General features: G+C 39.9%; 1 protein-coding gene across 3 annotated transcripts in view; it reads left to right on the top strand.

The window, feature by feature from the left end:
- UBL3 (ubiquitin like 3) overlaps positions 1-17,089 on the top strand; it is a 50,556-nt gene that overhangs the window by 19,156 nt on the left and 14,311 nt on the right. Inside the window, exon 3 of one of the 3 annotated variants that reach the window (XM_081860866.1) lies at positions 3,789-3,815. The exons of 1 other annotated variant lie outside the window; for it this stretch is intronic. In XM_081860866.1, coding sequence (XP_081716992.1) covers positions 3,789-3,815 — 27 coding nt within the window. Of the gene's footprint in view, positions 1-3,788; positions 3,816-5,890; positions 5,912-17,089 lie in introns of those variants that run through there. One more of the 3 variants, XM_081860868.1, reaches the window with a different exon arrangement.

Genomic DNA, 17,089 nt, shown 5'->3' with positions numbered 1-17,089 from the left:
CTCAGTTGTTATACCAGCTTCAGGACGCTCCCACCTTGCATTGTGCCCTGACTGGCATAAGGGACGGGGCTGCAGATGTGGCAGTGGCTATGCTGCTGTGTCATTTCCCAATGCTGATCAGCTACGGTTTGGATTGCTTTGCCAATCACTAGAATATGTTAATTAACAGAAAAATAGAGCATTCTTTATCAACAGCTTAGAGGTTTTATTTACAATTGAGCGGTACATAAATTTTGTTCAGTAAATTTACAATATCTAGGCATCTATATTTTATGTAATATAGAATTTGTGTTTTCCTATATATATTGCTTATTTAAAGGGTAACTTTGGTCATTGTATGAGTGAAGCAACAGTGCTTTTGGAATGTTAACTAGAAGAGACTTAAGTCTCTCACTATGTATATTCTTGTTAAACTGCTTAGATGTCACACATAACTTCTTATATTTATTACAGACTTCTGAGTTCCCTAGGCTGTTCTTAAAACCTAGTAAATCTCATCTTTCCTCTTCATCTCTCCTTTCCTTTTATTAATAGGCTGGAACAGAGATACAAGTTTTCCTGTGCAGAAACAACTAAGGGCATGTAACTTTGAGGGAAGAACTGCTAGATATTTAGCAGAGCTATTTATTTTTAGGAGGTGAATAGGAATCATACTGGGTTAGAACCAAACTGACAGCACAGGCGTATTCATGTTTACTCAGAAGTAAGCGCTACTTCAGTGGGGTTTACTTTGAGGTGAGTATAGGGTTGCAGCCATAATCATTCTTGGAATTGACCCATGACTAAGTATGGATCCAACTCATTGTCTGTAAGTAAATATTCATAATTTGAAGATAGGTAGCCGTGTTGGTCTGCCATAGTCAAAACAAAACAAATTCCTTCCAGTAGCACCTTAAAGACCAACTAAGTCAGTTCTTGGTATGAGCTTTCGTGTGCATGCACACTTCTTCAGATCTGAAGAAGTGTGCATGCACACGAAAGCTCATACCAAGAACTGACTTAGTTGGTCTTTAAGGTGCTACTGGAAGGAATTTGTATAATTTGAAGAGACAGTACAAAATACTCTGGCTGAGGGGACTGAGCAGACAATCTTGCCAATTGCAAAGCATGCTGAACATGGCTGCCAGTCTGACTCTGACTTTGATTTGACTCCACTGGATCACCTGGCTGAAGAAGCAACTTGTGCAGAGTTTATTCTTGCAGAATTTTTTTTAAATGTATGCAAGGGCAAGTATCAGTTATTTGTTTCATTCAAAGATGTTTTCAGGTAGACCTGGAAATATCTGAAAAGGTTCAAAATATAAAATCATATCTTGTTGTATTTTTGTTTTTCTAGAGGCCTTGTGCACCTCGGCCTGCCTAGTTCAGTTTGTTGGGCCTACTTCCTGTCAGTCTAAGAGTCTCTAACTAACCTTTTGCTTCAGCTGCTGTAAATTGAGAGAAATTGGGTTGGAGAAGGAAGGATGAGAACCCTGCAGGCCCTGAAGAAAGAGTTGGGGTCTATCAAGTTATATTTTTCTAAACTGAGAGAGAACTAACAGTGAAACATTACTGTATGAACCTAGCAGAACCAGGGCTGAAGGACTGAGCCAGAAGACACTTGGGGCAGAAAACTGTAAGTGCTGGAGATGGTTTTCAGAGTTCCTTGTTAGCTAGCTAGGACAAGCACAAACCATGGTCTGTGTTTGGCACTCTACTGGGATGTTTTTAGCAGCAACAGAGGTGGCAGCAGCTATCCTGCTTTTCTTTTTCTTTTTTAACCCATATATATGCCCCTCACCCCTGAGGCCACAAATAAACAAACACTTAATACCGTATGGTGTCAGGAGTCGCATTGTTTCCTCTGAGATCTAACAGAAGGCAGTACAATGGTACCTTGGGTTACAGACACTTCGGGTTACAAACTCTGCTAACCAGGAAGTGGTTGCTCCAGGTTAAGAACTTTGCCCCAGGATAAGAACGGAAATTGCGTACCAGCAGCGCAGCGGCAGCAGAAGGCCCCATTAGCGAAAGCACACCTCAGGTTAAGAACCATTTCAGGTCAAGAACGGACCTCTGGAACGAATTAAGTTCTTAACCCGCGGTACCACTGTACTGAAAATCTGCCATGCAGTCCCTACTGACTGCAGCGTAACATGGACTACTTTAAGCCACCAGCTGAGTTCTGCTTAAACCCCCCCCCCCCCAGTCTTGGTGAAAACTGACAGCTACCAGTTATAGCAGCATGAGTTTGATGAAGCAGCAGGAATAGATAATAACTTTCAGAATGATCCAGTGACCTTTGCACTGGTGTAATTGTCACTGAGTTAGGATTTATATTGTTGCAAGGCCATTGGATTGACCTGTTAGTTACTGTATAGTAGATAATAACTGCTATGGAGAAATGGCCACTAAAATAGGATGTAAGGAAAGAGAAAAAACAATTTGTGTGCATTTGGCTTTTTAAAAAGTTTCTGACTGAATTTGTGGGAAATCTGCTTTTTAAAAAAACCCTGGGAGAAGAAAGAGAGAAGTTCATGAGGTCTAAGACCAATGTAATTTTAGCTTCTCCAGGAACAGTCTTGGGAAGTCTATGCCTGAACTTGCCTAGACTGATATGTGGCTAGCCTTTGTCTCCTTCTAACTAACATAATGAATGGTGGCATGGATGGCCCTGTAGAATAGATGCTATCAAACATAGAGTGGTGTCCTTTGTTTTGACAGGACTTAAACAAGTATTCAATGTTTGAGAACTTGCATTTCCAGACCAAACATAGCTAGCAAAGTTGCCAAAAAGGAACATAGTACAGTAAGCCTGCAACTTACGAGCATTTAACATTTGCACATTCAGCTGTACACATTTGGCCAAAAACTTTTTTTAAAAAAGGTGGGGGAAACGAGTTTGGCCATCCTACCCATCATTGTACCCAATGTGTTTTGACTAAACACAATTTTGGCTTTATGCGCGATCCCTGGAATATAACCCCTGTGTATGTTGTATTATTGATTAATCTTCAAGAAACAAGCATATTCCCTTGAAATGTTCTGTTGTTATTCATTGTTTGATTACACTGTATCTCTGTAGTAGTCAAAGTATGTTCTACAGTTCCATTTGTTTCTACCGATTTTACATGGAATATTTCTGTTGGCATTGTAACCTTTCATCTTTGCTTTTCATCAAGTGTGTTGGAACTTTTTAAAAGCTTCATATAAGCATCAAATACCTTTTTATTAGTGGGAAAGACTGCACTGAAAATTTTGCTTAAATCTGGCAATATGGTTTGTACTTTGTAACTGTTCAGCAAGTTACCTCCATTAGAGCTAGCTGCACTGACATTAATGAACAGTCAACAAATAATTGTGAAAGTCAGCGTCTTTCTAGGGACAAGAAATTTTCTTTCCAAATGAGTAAATAGGATATTTCACCAGCCGTTCCTTGACACTAGTATATGTGTGGGATGGTAAACCTAAAGCGCTAATGTTGCAGTCTTAAAACATGTTTTGGAAGTAAGTTGCACTAACATCAGGGGTTTGTCTATGTAGAATCATGATCTCAGCCATTGAACCTTATGAGAAAGAATACAGCTCTGGAATCAAAATTGTCCTATGGCTGTGGCAAAGTAATAAATGATCTACAGGGGTATTGCTCTTATTTTTCAAGGCTTACTGTTAAAGAAGACTGTGGCTGGAACTGCTTTTTTGTAGCCTTCTTGAGACATCTAATTGTTCAAAACCATGTAGCTACTTCTATCTGTATTTTGACCTTCCTAATGCCATATAGAAGTGACATTGCCCTTTTCTGCTTACAGTTTTCCCCCTGTGGTGAGCGCGCTTTGGTAAGTGGGACGAAAGCATGCCCTGCCTGCAGGTTATTCCTTTTGTGCTTGGCCCTGAGAGAACAAAGTCTGTAAAATGTGTGAATAAAAAGTATATGATTGCTCAGTTGGTTTTAGAAGTAGATTTTTTAAAGAGTGAGAGGAGAGACAGACAGACCACATGTCATTAAATCCTCTGTCCTGAAGCAACATGAACTTTTATGGTTCATCTTGGTTGTCATAGATCCCTTTTAATCTGATAGTGATTTTTTTTCTTGTATTTGTATTTTTCATCTTGTCTTTCCTGAAGAGCAAGCTGGGATAGCTCAATTGCTAGAGCATGAGACTCTTAATCTCGGGGTCATGGGTTCCAGTTCCACTTTGGGTGAAAGATTCCTTCATTGCAGGGGTTTGGACTAGATGATCCTTGTGAGCCCTTCCAACTCTACAATTCTTTGAATTATTGTGCACTATAATACATAAGTATATGCATAATGAAATGTTCTAAAAACCCAGACCTTTATTACTGTTGGACGGCAGCTATTGTAGTTGTATATGCAAGCTGGCACAGCACACCAATTTTTCTCTTAAGGCTAGTGGAGCAGATAAGATTTTATGTGGATCAGAATTATGCTTGTTTTTTATTTAAGACTTATGGAAATCAAGCCACGTGACTCTTGATTGCCTTGATTCATAATCAGTGTATAAATACTGCTGCACTCTGTATGATGTTGAGAGGACTTTCTGGATCTCATGAGATCAGATGTACTCTTCAGGTACCTGAATAATGAGCTAAAGTGAATCAGATATCATGTGGCTTAATTTACACAACATATTGCTTGCAGCAGTCTTCCCCACCACCCCAATGCTTTAGCATGTTGTCCAAACCCAGGCTTGTAGTTGATCTCTTTACTTACTAACTACAAGCCCTGGGTTCAGACAGCACACTAAGCCAAACTTTGGTACAGGAACTAGAAACTTCTCCAGGAGCCTGCACATTTGCATGGTCACAGTAAACCATATTTTGAATTAAGTTGTCATGTGAACTAGGCCAGCTTTTGTTGGTTGGGTGTGTTCACACACTAACACACTCAAGCTTACTATATAGTTGTGTTGGCTGTATGTACTGAAACATTTGCTAACCGGAAATGAAGCAAGATGCAATCCAGCCAAAGCCCAATTCATTTAAGAGTTAAGCTTGTATATCAGGCATGTCCAAAGTCGGTTTTGGGGGTCTAATCAGGCCCGCCGGTTGGTTTAATCTGGCCCCTGTGGCAGTTTATATCCAGAGGTGAAATCCTAAAAAAAACCCACCTCAACAACTTCATTCCAAAGAAAAGCTCAATAACTTTGGTTGGCCCTTTGGGCAGCCCTCATGCCCCTTCACTTCATCAAGTCTGGCCCTCTTTGAAAAAAGTTTGGACATCACTGTAATGTATGTTAACTCTTTTTGAAATAAATGTAACTGAAATTATTGAGATATTAAACTCCTAATTTTGGCTGGATTGTGCTTGTGTGTAAATTTTGATTAGTGTCAATGCCTTGCTCAAGTGCTTTTCTTTGCAGAATTATTGAGAAATCTTAAATTCATGGTTTAATTATTGTTGGAGTCATTGGGGCTTGAACTGAAAGAATCTGTTTTGCAAGGTAACCTGAAAATAGCTTCAATATAGCTTCAATAATAGAGATCTTAAATTTTAATGCCACTAATATCACTTTCTAAAAAGGAGCCTCTCAAGTTTCACAGAACAGTACCTTAAAAGATTTCTAAAAGATTTCGATCAAGTTATCTGTTGAGATCTCTGTTTGATCAAATCTTGGAAACATGGAAGTTGAGAGCATTTCTTTAACAGCAAACACTGAACTGTCAAAACTGTGGTCATACTAGACCTTATATTCTGGACTTCTTTACTTCAACTATAAACAATGATGTAAGAATAATCTGACTAGGAATTGGAATTGTTTGCCGTGTAACCTGGCAGTGCTTGTTCTATATTGTTGTCTAGAACCTTGTAGTTTGAATGATTACTCTAACAGAACAGGAAGCAGTCTTGAAATTGTGTTTTCCAACTTAGACTGGAAATTCAGATGGATTTTCGATTGCTTTTTGCATGATGGTGAGTGAAAAAACAAAACCTCAGAAATAAGGCAATGTAAGGCAAATAAGGCAATGTAAAGTGCTTGGTTGATGCTGGTTAAAGATCGTTTGGAACATGGAAGTTGCCAAAGGCCCACCACCATATTTTGAATATACTGAGCTTTGAGAGAAATTTTCTTTAAAAAACCTGAATAGGTAAAGAGGTACAAAGAAACCACTGGGTGCTTGATTCTGCTTAATAACTGTATTTGGAAATAGATGAACAATATTATGCAAGAAAATTTGTAAATTTGTTGTTGGCTGTGAAATAACTTCATAATTGAATATGTCTAATTCAAATAATGGCTATATCTAGGGTGGAAAAACAGTAATCATTGAAAAGCTAAAATATTTTATTCTCACATATAGGAAGCAATCCCACCCCCAACTCTGAACACTAATATAAAAAGAAGCATTCTCAATATAGCATTTCCTCCTTCACATCCACTTATTTCCCCATAAGCCGCCTTGTTATATTTTTGCCACAGTGTTTCATTTCCCATTTGTCTGTGATGCTTAAAGCCCCTCCACCCAATCAACCTTGCAGGAAAATTCACAAGACAATAAAAAAATGCAGCCAAATGGTTTGGAGAGAGTTTATTCAGTGAAGGCAGAACTGCCCAACTCCTATTTTGTCTTCTCTGATAAAGGGAACCATGTGCAACCTTGCCTAAGTAGTTGATTGAGGGGTCAGGACTGCAGTTCAAGACTGAAATTCAATAATGGACATTTGGAGAAACTTCTTAATGGTGAGCAGTTAAATAATGAAACTAATTACATGAGATAGTGGTTGCTCTCCCTTGCAGGAGTTATTCAGGCAGAGGCCGGGTAGCCATCTGTTGGGAATTCTCTAGCTTTGAATTTCCTGCAGAGGGCAAGGGGTTGCATTAGATGGCCTATAGCACTCCTTTTAATGCTTCTAAGGGTAGCCCTGAAGCAGTTGACAATTATGAAGCAGAAAGTTACTGTTTGGAATGGGGGAGGAGGGGCTGCAACTCAGAGACATAATTAAGTCTGCCAGGTTGGCTGCTTTGAGCTAATGATGCTCACCTTTCTCACTTCTTCAGACAGCAGCTTGCAAAAGTCTTAAGCAGAAGCCTTTGAGTCTTTTTATTAAAAAATGGAGGTGTCACTGATTGAATCTGGGACCTGAGGTACCACTTTAGCTAATGGGGCCTCCCGCTGCTGCATCACTGCCACATGATTTCTGTTCTCATCCTGAGGTAAAGTTTTTAACCCAAGGTACTACTAAGGGTTAGCGGAGTCTGTAACTTGAAATGTTTGTAACCCAAGGCACCATTGTACCATGTCTTCTTCAGCATCCTGTTTCCCAGAGTGGTCAACCAGATGTCTGTGGGAAGCCCCAAGACATGAATGCTGTCTCCCACAGTTGTTCTGTAGTAACTTATATGCAGACATACTCGGCTCTGATTCTGGAGCTGGCATATAGTCATCATATCTTGTAGCAATTGATAGTTCTAAACCATATGAAGGATGAATGCAATCTCATGTGGTTTGAGCACATAGTTGAGAACCATGGTTCAACAGCCCTTCTCTCTCTTTCTTGAGCTCTTCTATTTCAAGAACATAGTTACTGACTGTGGTAAGGAGGGAGGAATAACAGAACCATAAAATTGTAGAGTTGGAAAGGATCACGAGGATCATCTAGTCCAAACCCCTGCAATGCAGGAATCTTTTGCCCAACGTAGGGCTGGAACCCACATCCCTAAGATTGAGTCTCATGCTCTACTGACTGAGCTATCCCAGTGAGGACAGAAAAATCACTTGCCACATATCCCCCCTCTAAACACATAGCAGCAAGCTGTTTTTTCAGCAGAGTGGATGTGGGAATAGATCTTGTATGTGAGGAATGGATATAACAAGAGTGCAGAGAAAGTATTTTTAAAAAAACCCAACACCTGCTAAAACTGTTAAACTTGTATGAACCTTCTGAAGAGACTATAACTTAACCTGTTGGAGTTCTAAGAATTTCTAACATGCTTGACTGCATTTATTTAAAATGTTTTGATAAAGACCCTTTTGTAGCTTTTTTGCTTGTAGCTGTTTGTTCTGTTGGAGTAGCTAGCTGTACACTTTGTGCTTTCTGACCCAGATTTCTTATGCCTGGGGTCTAGGAAACTGACTTCAAATGAATAAGCTAAGAAAACCAAACTGTGTTCCAACACTTAAAACATTCTGTTATGCTCTGTCTGAATATTAATAACTACAATTTCACTGACACAGTTATACTGAAAAGCCTTTAATTTTTTTAGTAATCTTAAGATCAACACAATGGGGTCATGTGTGTATCATCCTCTGCAATTCATCATTCCTATTCTATGTTTAATGTACTATTTTGGGCCAAATTATGTGCTCCAAGAGTTTCTTGAGCCAAGGAATTTCCTTCTGAACCAGGCTGTTGTCCTGGTCTAACTTCCCTACACCACAGTGTAGCATAAATTCTTGTTCATGGTGTGCTCCAAAAGATGCAATTTGGGCATTGTATTTTGTTGGGCATTACTGAGCAATGAAGGATGGTAAATGTTCTCGGACTATAGTCAGCATTATCTTATTGCAGATCATTGTCCCTAAAATTATCCTAATCAATGTCTTCTAGGGATTTTGCCATAGTTCTTCAAGCTTTGGCTACCTGAATCTCCTTTCAATTTTTTCATATCTCATGTAGTTAGATAGTATTTTATACTGCCCCTTTGAAGTTAGCTTGGTACTTCCCAGGAAATCTCTCTACTCAACTGTAACACTTCCTCTGGTTAGCAAATGCAGGCAACTCCCTATTTACGCAGGTGAAACACCATTGGAAAAGCCTGCAAACACCCTCTAAACCTCTGGAAGCTCTTGAAAAACCCTTTAATAAACCAAAAGCACTTACCAGATGCCACACACCACCACAATTGCTCCCTCCAAACCTACTTGCTCAAACTCCAGCTCTCCACAGGTTTCAACAGTCAGTGTAGGGGCTTCTGGGATTGCAGCTGTAAAGGCTCGTGTGTCCACACCTTTTTTTATCCTTTCTGGGCTCTTTCAGGGCCATTTTAGCCATTTTAAAAGTCACTCCCGGGTTCTGTGCAGTGCACACAGTTGCAGTCATACATGATTGGACTCACATAAATTGGTCTTTGCCTGTAATGCTAACCCATGGTTTGCTTAACAAAACTATCTGTTAATCATAAGTTCTCCCACAGATGATCTAGCAAACTGTGACTTGTTTTTCTAAACTTTTCTTTTGTTTTCCAGCTGTTGTTTGTAGTTAGGTGAGTGTCTGGGGTGGAGTGGTCAAATAAGCCATAGTTAATAAAGAGTACTGTGTTCACATGAAACAGCAGGCCATAGTTAAAACAAACCAAGGTTTGTAAGCAAACAACAAACCATGACTTCAGATCATGGTTTGTTGGCTGTAAACAAGCTATACAAACTGCTGGGCAGGCTTCAGCCATAATGATAAACTATTGTGTAGCACTATGTGTGACCCAGACTAATAGTGGTTCAAATTGATTATCCAAACTCGAGTACTAGAGGCATATGTTTGATCTCCATACTTTAGACTAAAGTGTTGTGCCTTACCATTTTTTTAGCTGGATGTTCACTCTTAATTTGTGCCTATATTATGTACACTACTTGATTTTTTCTGATTAAGTTGTTTATAGTTTTATCATAATTTTTTTAAATGTGCAAGCTGCATTTCCTCAATTATATAGGATCAGTCAGTAATACATTTGACAAGTTTGTGCAGGAAGAGATTCAGAAACTTAAATAAATTGAAATGGAGAAGAAGCTAGCTTGTGAATTCAGGGTCTTGTGACTTAATAAATGACTCTTAACAATGATGTGGCTGATATTTACCAGAAGTAGCTTTTTTCTCTCTGGAAAACAAGCCATACTGCTGTTACAATACCCCATTCAGTTTCCCTCGTTGCACACAGTTGCATAGTGCTGCTGTTGCTATACAAATCTCCATTTAATAAAAAGATTGGAGGCCTATGTTAGTGTGAAGCTTGTTCTGTTACACAACTTGAAAAATTTAAACAGGAGGCTATAGCATTATATACCAAATGCTTCTTTAATATGTTCGGCTATGTTCCCTTGCCTGCTTTGCCTGCTTTTTAAGTCTTCTGAATTGGAAAATGGGTATTAAAATTGCTAAAAGTATGTAGAAAACTTTCTAGTCAGTGGTAGAGATGTGCTTCCAATGTCATGGGAAGGGTTGAGGTGGTACAGAAGAGCCTGCTATTCTGGGATTAGATCAGTATGTTAGCTAGGCCACAGATTTGCAATCTGATGCTCTGTGCTTCTGTCCTGCTTAGGTATTCAGGGACCGATGAGCCACATGCTGTGACTCTGTAAGCACTGTATACAGCGGGGCTAGAGACACTCTATCTGTCTCAAGCCTGGAACTGGTGAGGTTGGTGGCATTAAAGGCTGGGCCAAACTACTTTTCCCTGCCCTCACACTTGCTACACAGCTATGGTGGCTGTTGTTGCTGAATGTCAAACAAGAAGAGCGGCATGTAGAGAAGACCATATTTGCATACACTCTTTTGCCTTCTTTCTTGCCCACATGCACAACTTTTTTCCTCATTCAAACAAGGCTTAATTAAACCCTAGTCTAGACCACAGCAGTTTCAAAGTCAAGTAATGTAACGTGCAAAAGTTTCTGTTAGTCCATGTAACAAGTTGCAGCATATGTTTTTGTTGTAGCAAAATTGCTCCTGAGAGTGAGTACTGACAAAATAGCCATCTAGACACTACTGAGAAGCAATAGGAAGGGTTTGTGATTACAGTGGTACCTCTGGTTACAAATCCTTCAGGATGTGAACACGGCAAACCCATAAGTATTTTTCCAGGTTTCGCCACATGCGCAGAAGCGCGCTACCGCCATGCGCGCATGCGCAGAAGCGATCCCTCCGGTTGTGGAAACCTCAGGATCCAGCTGGAGCTCCGGAACAGATGCCGTCCGCAACCGGAGGTACCACTGTACCTGGAGGAACCCCCTGGAGTTTTCAGAAATGCAGAAAAAATGTTTTTTTGTGGGGAGGCAGATGGAATCATAGAATCATTAAAGTTGGAAGGTACCCCCAAAGATCATCTAGTCCAATCCCCTGCAATGCAGGAATCTCAACTAAAGCATCCATGACAGATCACCAACAAAAACCTCTGCTTAAAAATCTTCAGAGAAGGAGAGTCCACTGTCCAACGGCTCTTACTGTCACAAAGTTCTTCCTCATGAAACGTTCTTCCTCATGTAATAGGGACAGCATCCCCCAAACATCCCAGTAAACACTGAGCATACTTAGTGGCTATAGAACATTGAGTGTCTGATTGGGGGCGGGAGATGAGGACTGGAGTATTCTGAAAGAGGGCACAGTTGGCTGGCTAGAACCCTGAACAGGCACAGCCCACATTGCAACATTTTGTTGCTAGTTCCATTTGTGTTTCTTGAATACATTCCATATGATTACTCAATCTGAATTACATGTGCACCTCTGACCAGTTCCAGTTTATACATATCACATGCTTAGGCAAGTCTGGGTTTGGTTCATTTTATATTCCATTTGAAAATTGTTGGTATCTTCCTCATTGAATCTGCCTGATAATATAGGCTTTTTGATAATAATAATTCAGTACTAGTAAGGGGCACATTAATTAGTCTTCACAATCCCACAGTACTTATTTTAATTGAGTCTCTCTCTCTCTCTACCTGCCTGACCAATACACAAAAAATCTACACAATGGTCATCCTAATGGAAGGTCCTGCACTTTGGAAATGTGTCAATGATCACTTCAGTATTACCTCACCTGATGTATGAACTCTAAGTGGAGGTTAGCCAGGCTTAGCTGCAATCTCAGGTAGCATTGTGATAATGCATATGTATATGCATGCATGCATGCATGTATATGTATGTATGTATATTGCATTACTCTGAGGCTTCCGTGGTCTAGACTGCAGTAGATAATCATAATCGTTCTTTCCTCTGCAGTGTAAATAGCCCCTGAGTGATTTCTGTGATGCATTTAGGGAGGAAGGTGAAGGCTCTTGGCTTAGTACATGCATCAAAAACTAATTAAGTTGTGAACTGTTACTGCTGAGGCAGATATTACAAACATCCTTAGGTTTAGACAGAGGAAAACCTCTGTTCATTGTTACAATATAGTTTGTTACCATTACAAAATCTGAAATTATTAGAAGTCTTATGGGAAACTCTCTGTAATGTTCCTGCTTCAGTAATCTTCAAATGAGCTAGCATTTGGGGAAGATAAATGGCATAGCATCATTGAAGGCCCTTGTGATCTTAGAGTGATTTTTGTATCTGCTCCCCTACTCACTTCAGTCCAAGCACTATGTCATGATATCACATTTCTTCTTGAGTGCCCTGGAGTCTTGCAAAATTGTTGTGCATCTTATTTTGTTCAGGGTTGTGAACAGCAGGTAAAGGTAGACTGTCTTGGTCCAGAATTTGTATAAAACAGCTTGAGGGCGACTAATTTGAATGAGTTAAGAGATCCTAGAAAGCCTACTTACACCTCAGTTGGGGATCAGTTGTTGGGAGGCTAGTCCTTTAAAGATCTATGCCTAGAGTTTTGAGTCTTGTAATCTGCTGTCCAGTAGCTGAGCACTTGTACAATCATGGGATAAATAACCCTATCTTGAATATTAAAAATTTTTTGGCTCAATTTCTTTCATTTTCTTCTAGTAAATGTCTTGTAATTTTTTTTAAAGTCTGAGCTTTAAAAGTACATTGTTATTCCATAATGCTTTACTGCTGTTCTAATAAAATCAATTTAATGGAACATTTGAAGCTGTGTTATATGGAGTCAGCTCATTGGCCCACTTAACCTGGTGTTTCCTATTTTAGGAATGGCTTTCAAGACTCCAAGCAGAGATCTATAGTGTGCCCACAACTTAATTGTGCAGGTACTTCCCCTGCCCTGCCCTGTCTCCCAAAAATGCTTCTGTAGTTAAAATATAAACATATCAGTGTGCAATGTCTCTTTGATCCTATACATAGATTTCATTTTTCTAACAATGGAGACTGAGACAGTTTTGCTCATGACAGGATTTATCAAATAGACTAATAAGACTCTAGTCTGGGGCCCATGTTAAATAAACCTGTGATTTTCATAATAGGGGGCTGGTTTTGATGATGCCAGCACTGAAGGGGGAAAATTTATTTAGTGAATCATTCAGGGTCCAATTTTCATATGTTATCTGATAGAGTATAGCAGGCACGTCCAACAGGTAGATCATTATCTACCGGTAGATCACTGGACATCTTTGGTAGATCACTGGTAGATCAGTGGCTCCCCCCAAAGAAGCTGAACAACTTTGGCTTCCCTAAAAAAAGCTCAACATTTTGGCCCTTCACCCCCCAAAAATGGGCCTTCCCTCCTCCCTAAAAGAAGCTCAACAAGTTTGACCTGAACCCCCCACAACTGGCTTTCCTTCCTAAAAAAAACTCAAAAGCTTTGAGCTGAACCCCCTAAAAGAGGGTAGATCACTGCCAGTCTTTAACTGATCACAGTCTCTTAGGAGTTGGGCACCCCTGAAGTATAGGAACTGGAGTAGGGCTAAGCCACAGGACCAACTGCCGTAGTACAGGGTGGGCTCATCATACTTATGTGGATGATACCTACCTCTACTTCTCCATCCCACCTGAAACAGATTGAAGCTGTGATGATGCTGAGCTGTTGTCTGGAAGCAATGACGGGCTGGATGAGGGTCAGCAAACTGAAATTGAATCCTTACAAGTTGAAGGTGTTGGTGGTAGCTGATTCCTGTGTCTTGGGAATTGAGTAACTAGCCTGCTCTAGGCAGAATCTCCCTGTCTCTGGAGGAGCAGGTCTGTACCTTGGGTATGCTCCTGGATCCAGTATTGTCATTGGAGGCCCAAGTTGCTTCTAACTTGGATTGGTTTGCTAGCTACTGTTCCTAGAAAGAGATAGTCAGGCCACAGAGCTGTATGCTCTGGTAAACTTGTGTGTTAATTACTGCATTGCAGTCTGTGAGTGGTTGCCTTAGAAGATAGTCCTCGAAACTTTAGCTATTGTAGAACGTTGCTACTAGAATACTTATTAGAACATTTTTGTGGGATTCAAAGATCTGCACAGGCTGCCCATACATTACCAGACCCAATTTAAGATATTAAGAATGGTGTGAAAGGCCCTAAATAGCTTGGGATCCAAGTATTTGGTGGACCATCTTTCCCTCTATTAGCCAACCCAGACCCTGAGATCAGTGGAGGGGGCCTTTCTCAAGGACTCACTGGCATGTTTGGGCCTTATTTGTAGTGCCTCCCCAACTATGGAATCCCTTCTGGAGGCATGGATGGCCTCTATGACTATTGGGCTTCTGACACTAGGTTAAAACACATTTGTTCACCCAGGCCTTTATTGGTGTTGGTTTATTTAAGAGACTGCTGTGATGGGCATATTATGTCTGCTGTTGTACTTGTGTTAACTTGAGAAGTGTGATAATCCTATAATTTTAATTGTGTGTGTGTGTGTGTGTGTGTGTGTGTGTGTGTTTGTAAACTGCCTTGAGAACTTTGGATGGAGGGCAGCCTATAAGTTAAATAGTGATACTTTATAGAATCTTTTGTGCATGTGCATGATAATTCTTTGATTCTACAATACTAATAAATAAATGAGACATTAATAATAAATTAGATATCTTAGCTCTCTGTGGCACCACTGAGTGACAGCATCACTTGTCACAGGTTGATACAAATTGGCCATATTCTGTTAAATAGCTGCTGAAGCCTTGGACAACTCAAGACAATAGGTTGGTTGATAGCAAATGCTTGTATAACAAATGTACCCTTCTTTCCTTTAAAAGCACCAGATCTCCTTACAGCTTTGTGTAGTATGTGACAGACAATTTTGAAAATAATAGCCTATTTTCAGTTTCATGTGCATTTAGAGCAGCTATTCCTTGTATACTGAATACATGTTGTATCTGTTGCATTTCTTGCTGCAAAGGGGACGTGGGTGTAAAATTCTAAATGTAACTTGGTTTGGGTGTGCCACAGCTTTCTGAGAAAAGGCATATGTGTAATTTCGAATAAGACTGACATTATGAACAGAAGTGTGTGAAAAGTGGTGGGGTTACACTTCTCCCCCCCCCCAAGGAAAAGAAACAAGATTTTTGGAACCTGACAACTTTTAACATCCTGATATATGGATTTTGAGGTCAGCTTGAACCTCAAAATTTCAGAATTGAAATTTGGCAGAGATTCCAAAAAAAGCTGTCTTGAATGAAGCAGTGAAAATGTACAATATTGTATGTCAGATTTTAAACTATGCTGGCCGATGCTGCATGCAGCTGTCAAATGGTCAATGCATGCTGTTGATAAAATATTTCTTGAATACGAACTATTTGCTGAATACTTAGAGGATGTTTCTGTCAAAATTCACAAAAGAGAATTTGCGTGGGGAAACTTGGTTTTTTTGTTGTTGTTTTTTTTTTCTAACGAGTACTATAGTAGCATATCTCTCCTGCCGCATTAATATTCAGGCAGCACCACTAATGTAATTCCTGAAGAATAAGAAGTGGAAACTTTTGTCAGAAGGACCTTTGTTGTAAGGTTTCATCCTTTTGGTTCTGGAGCCATTGTTTCAAATTATATGCAGAGCTGCTGCCAGTCAGTGTGAACAATATTGAGGTGGATGTGCTGAGTCTGTATAAGGCAGCTAGTTCCTAAATGCTTACCTCAATAATAAGAATAAGAATAAGAATAAGAATAAAATAATTTTTATTTATACCCCACCCTCCCTGGCCAGAACCGGGCTCAGGGTGGCTAACACCAATAAAATTACAATAAAAAGTAATAGGGGGGAAACAAAACAAAAAAACACACAAAAAAGTTAATTAAAATACGGGTTAAATTACAATTTAAAATGCAGCCTCATTTTAGTAGTAGCCCATAAATCAAAACCATAAGGGAAGGGAAACATAAGGGTCAGACTGAGTCCAAACCAAAGGCCAAGCAGAACAGCTCCATCTTGCAGGCCCTGCGGAAAGATGCCAAGTCCCACAGGGCCCTGGTCTCTTGTGACAGAGCTTTCCACCAAGTTGGGGCCAGTACCGAAAAGGCCCTGGCCCTAGTTGAGACCAATCTAACCACCTTGCAGCTCTGGACCTCCAAAGTGTTGTTATTTGTGGACCTTAAGATCCTCCGCGGGGCATACCAGGAGAGGCGGTCCTGTAGGTCTTTGTGCTACTTGAGGCTGGATAATGTGTTGCAATATATTGAGCAATCTTCCTGGATATGGGCTGCCACAGATTCAGGTTCCAGCCTGACACTGAAGTTCACAACACAGTGTTGTAGCTATTTAGCTAAATTTATGCTTGACCCAAGCTTTTGATTACATCATTAGAAATGCTGGTTAGTAAAACTCATGTACAGTACTGTATATGGCAAATCCAATGTGGGTATAGTACTCATGTAAGTCAACTTGGTGTTTACCAACCTTTTGTTCTGAGAGAAAGATGGACGTAATGCTCTATGAACAGCTGTGCAAAGCTATGTCAGAGTTCATTAACGCAGAGCTTTGCTCCAGGGAAATGGGCAGCATTAGTACCCTTGATCCTCTATGCTACATGTGGCTGAATGTTTACTATGAGCTATATTTAACACAACCAACTAATTAAGAAAAAGAGAGCCTTCTTGGTCTGTGTTTCATTCATGTCTGGGTTGCTTACTTCTGCTAGAGCAAACCACCACTACAGACGTTTAAGTTGGGCATGGAAAATGATTTTTGATGCAAAAGATATTTTACTCTCAAGCCTAATCCTACCTCTGTTTTTGTTCAGTGGCTTAATGGTTTGAAATTCCTCAAATTATAACTAATAAATCAGATAAATTATTTGTTATTTTGATTCCCACTAAAATAAATCCAATATTCCTTGACTTCAAGTAGAAAATTGGTTTTTGCATCTTTCACTATATGCAGTCTGTATAACTTCCACATCACTTTTGTTATCCAGCCAGTATCATTTAGGCTATGCTGATTCAAACAGCATATGAGACTTTGGGTACACCAGACCTTTGAAAAAGCAGATTTCAAATGTGAAGCTTTCTATGAAAAAGCATGATCTCCAGCTTGCCTTCCCACAACCCACCCCAATTAAAATAAAATTAAAT

The sequence above is a fragment of the Podarcis erhardii genome, assembly GCF_964252035.2.
Source record: "Podarcis erhardii genome assembly, chromosome: 4".
In the NCBI taxonomy this organism is placed as follows: Eukaryota; Metazoa; Chordata; class Lepidosauria; order Squamata; family Lacertidae; genus Podarcis; species Podarcis erhardii.
The sequence above is the reverse complement of the archived record's forward strand: the minus strand, read 5'-3'. Positions and strand labels throughout refer to the sequence as shown.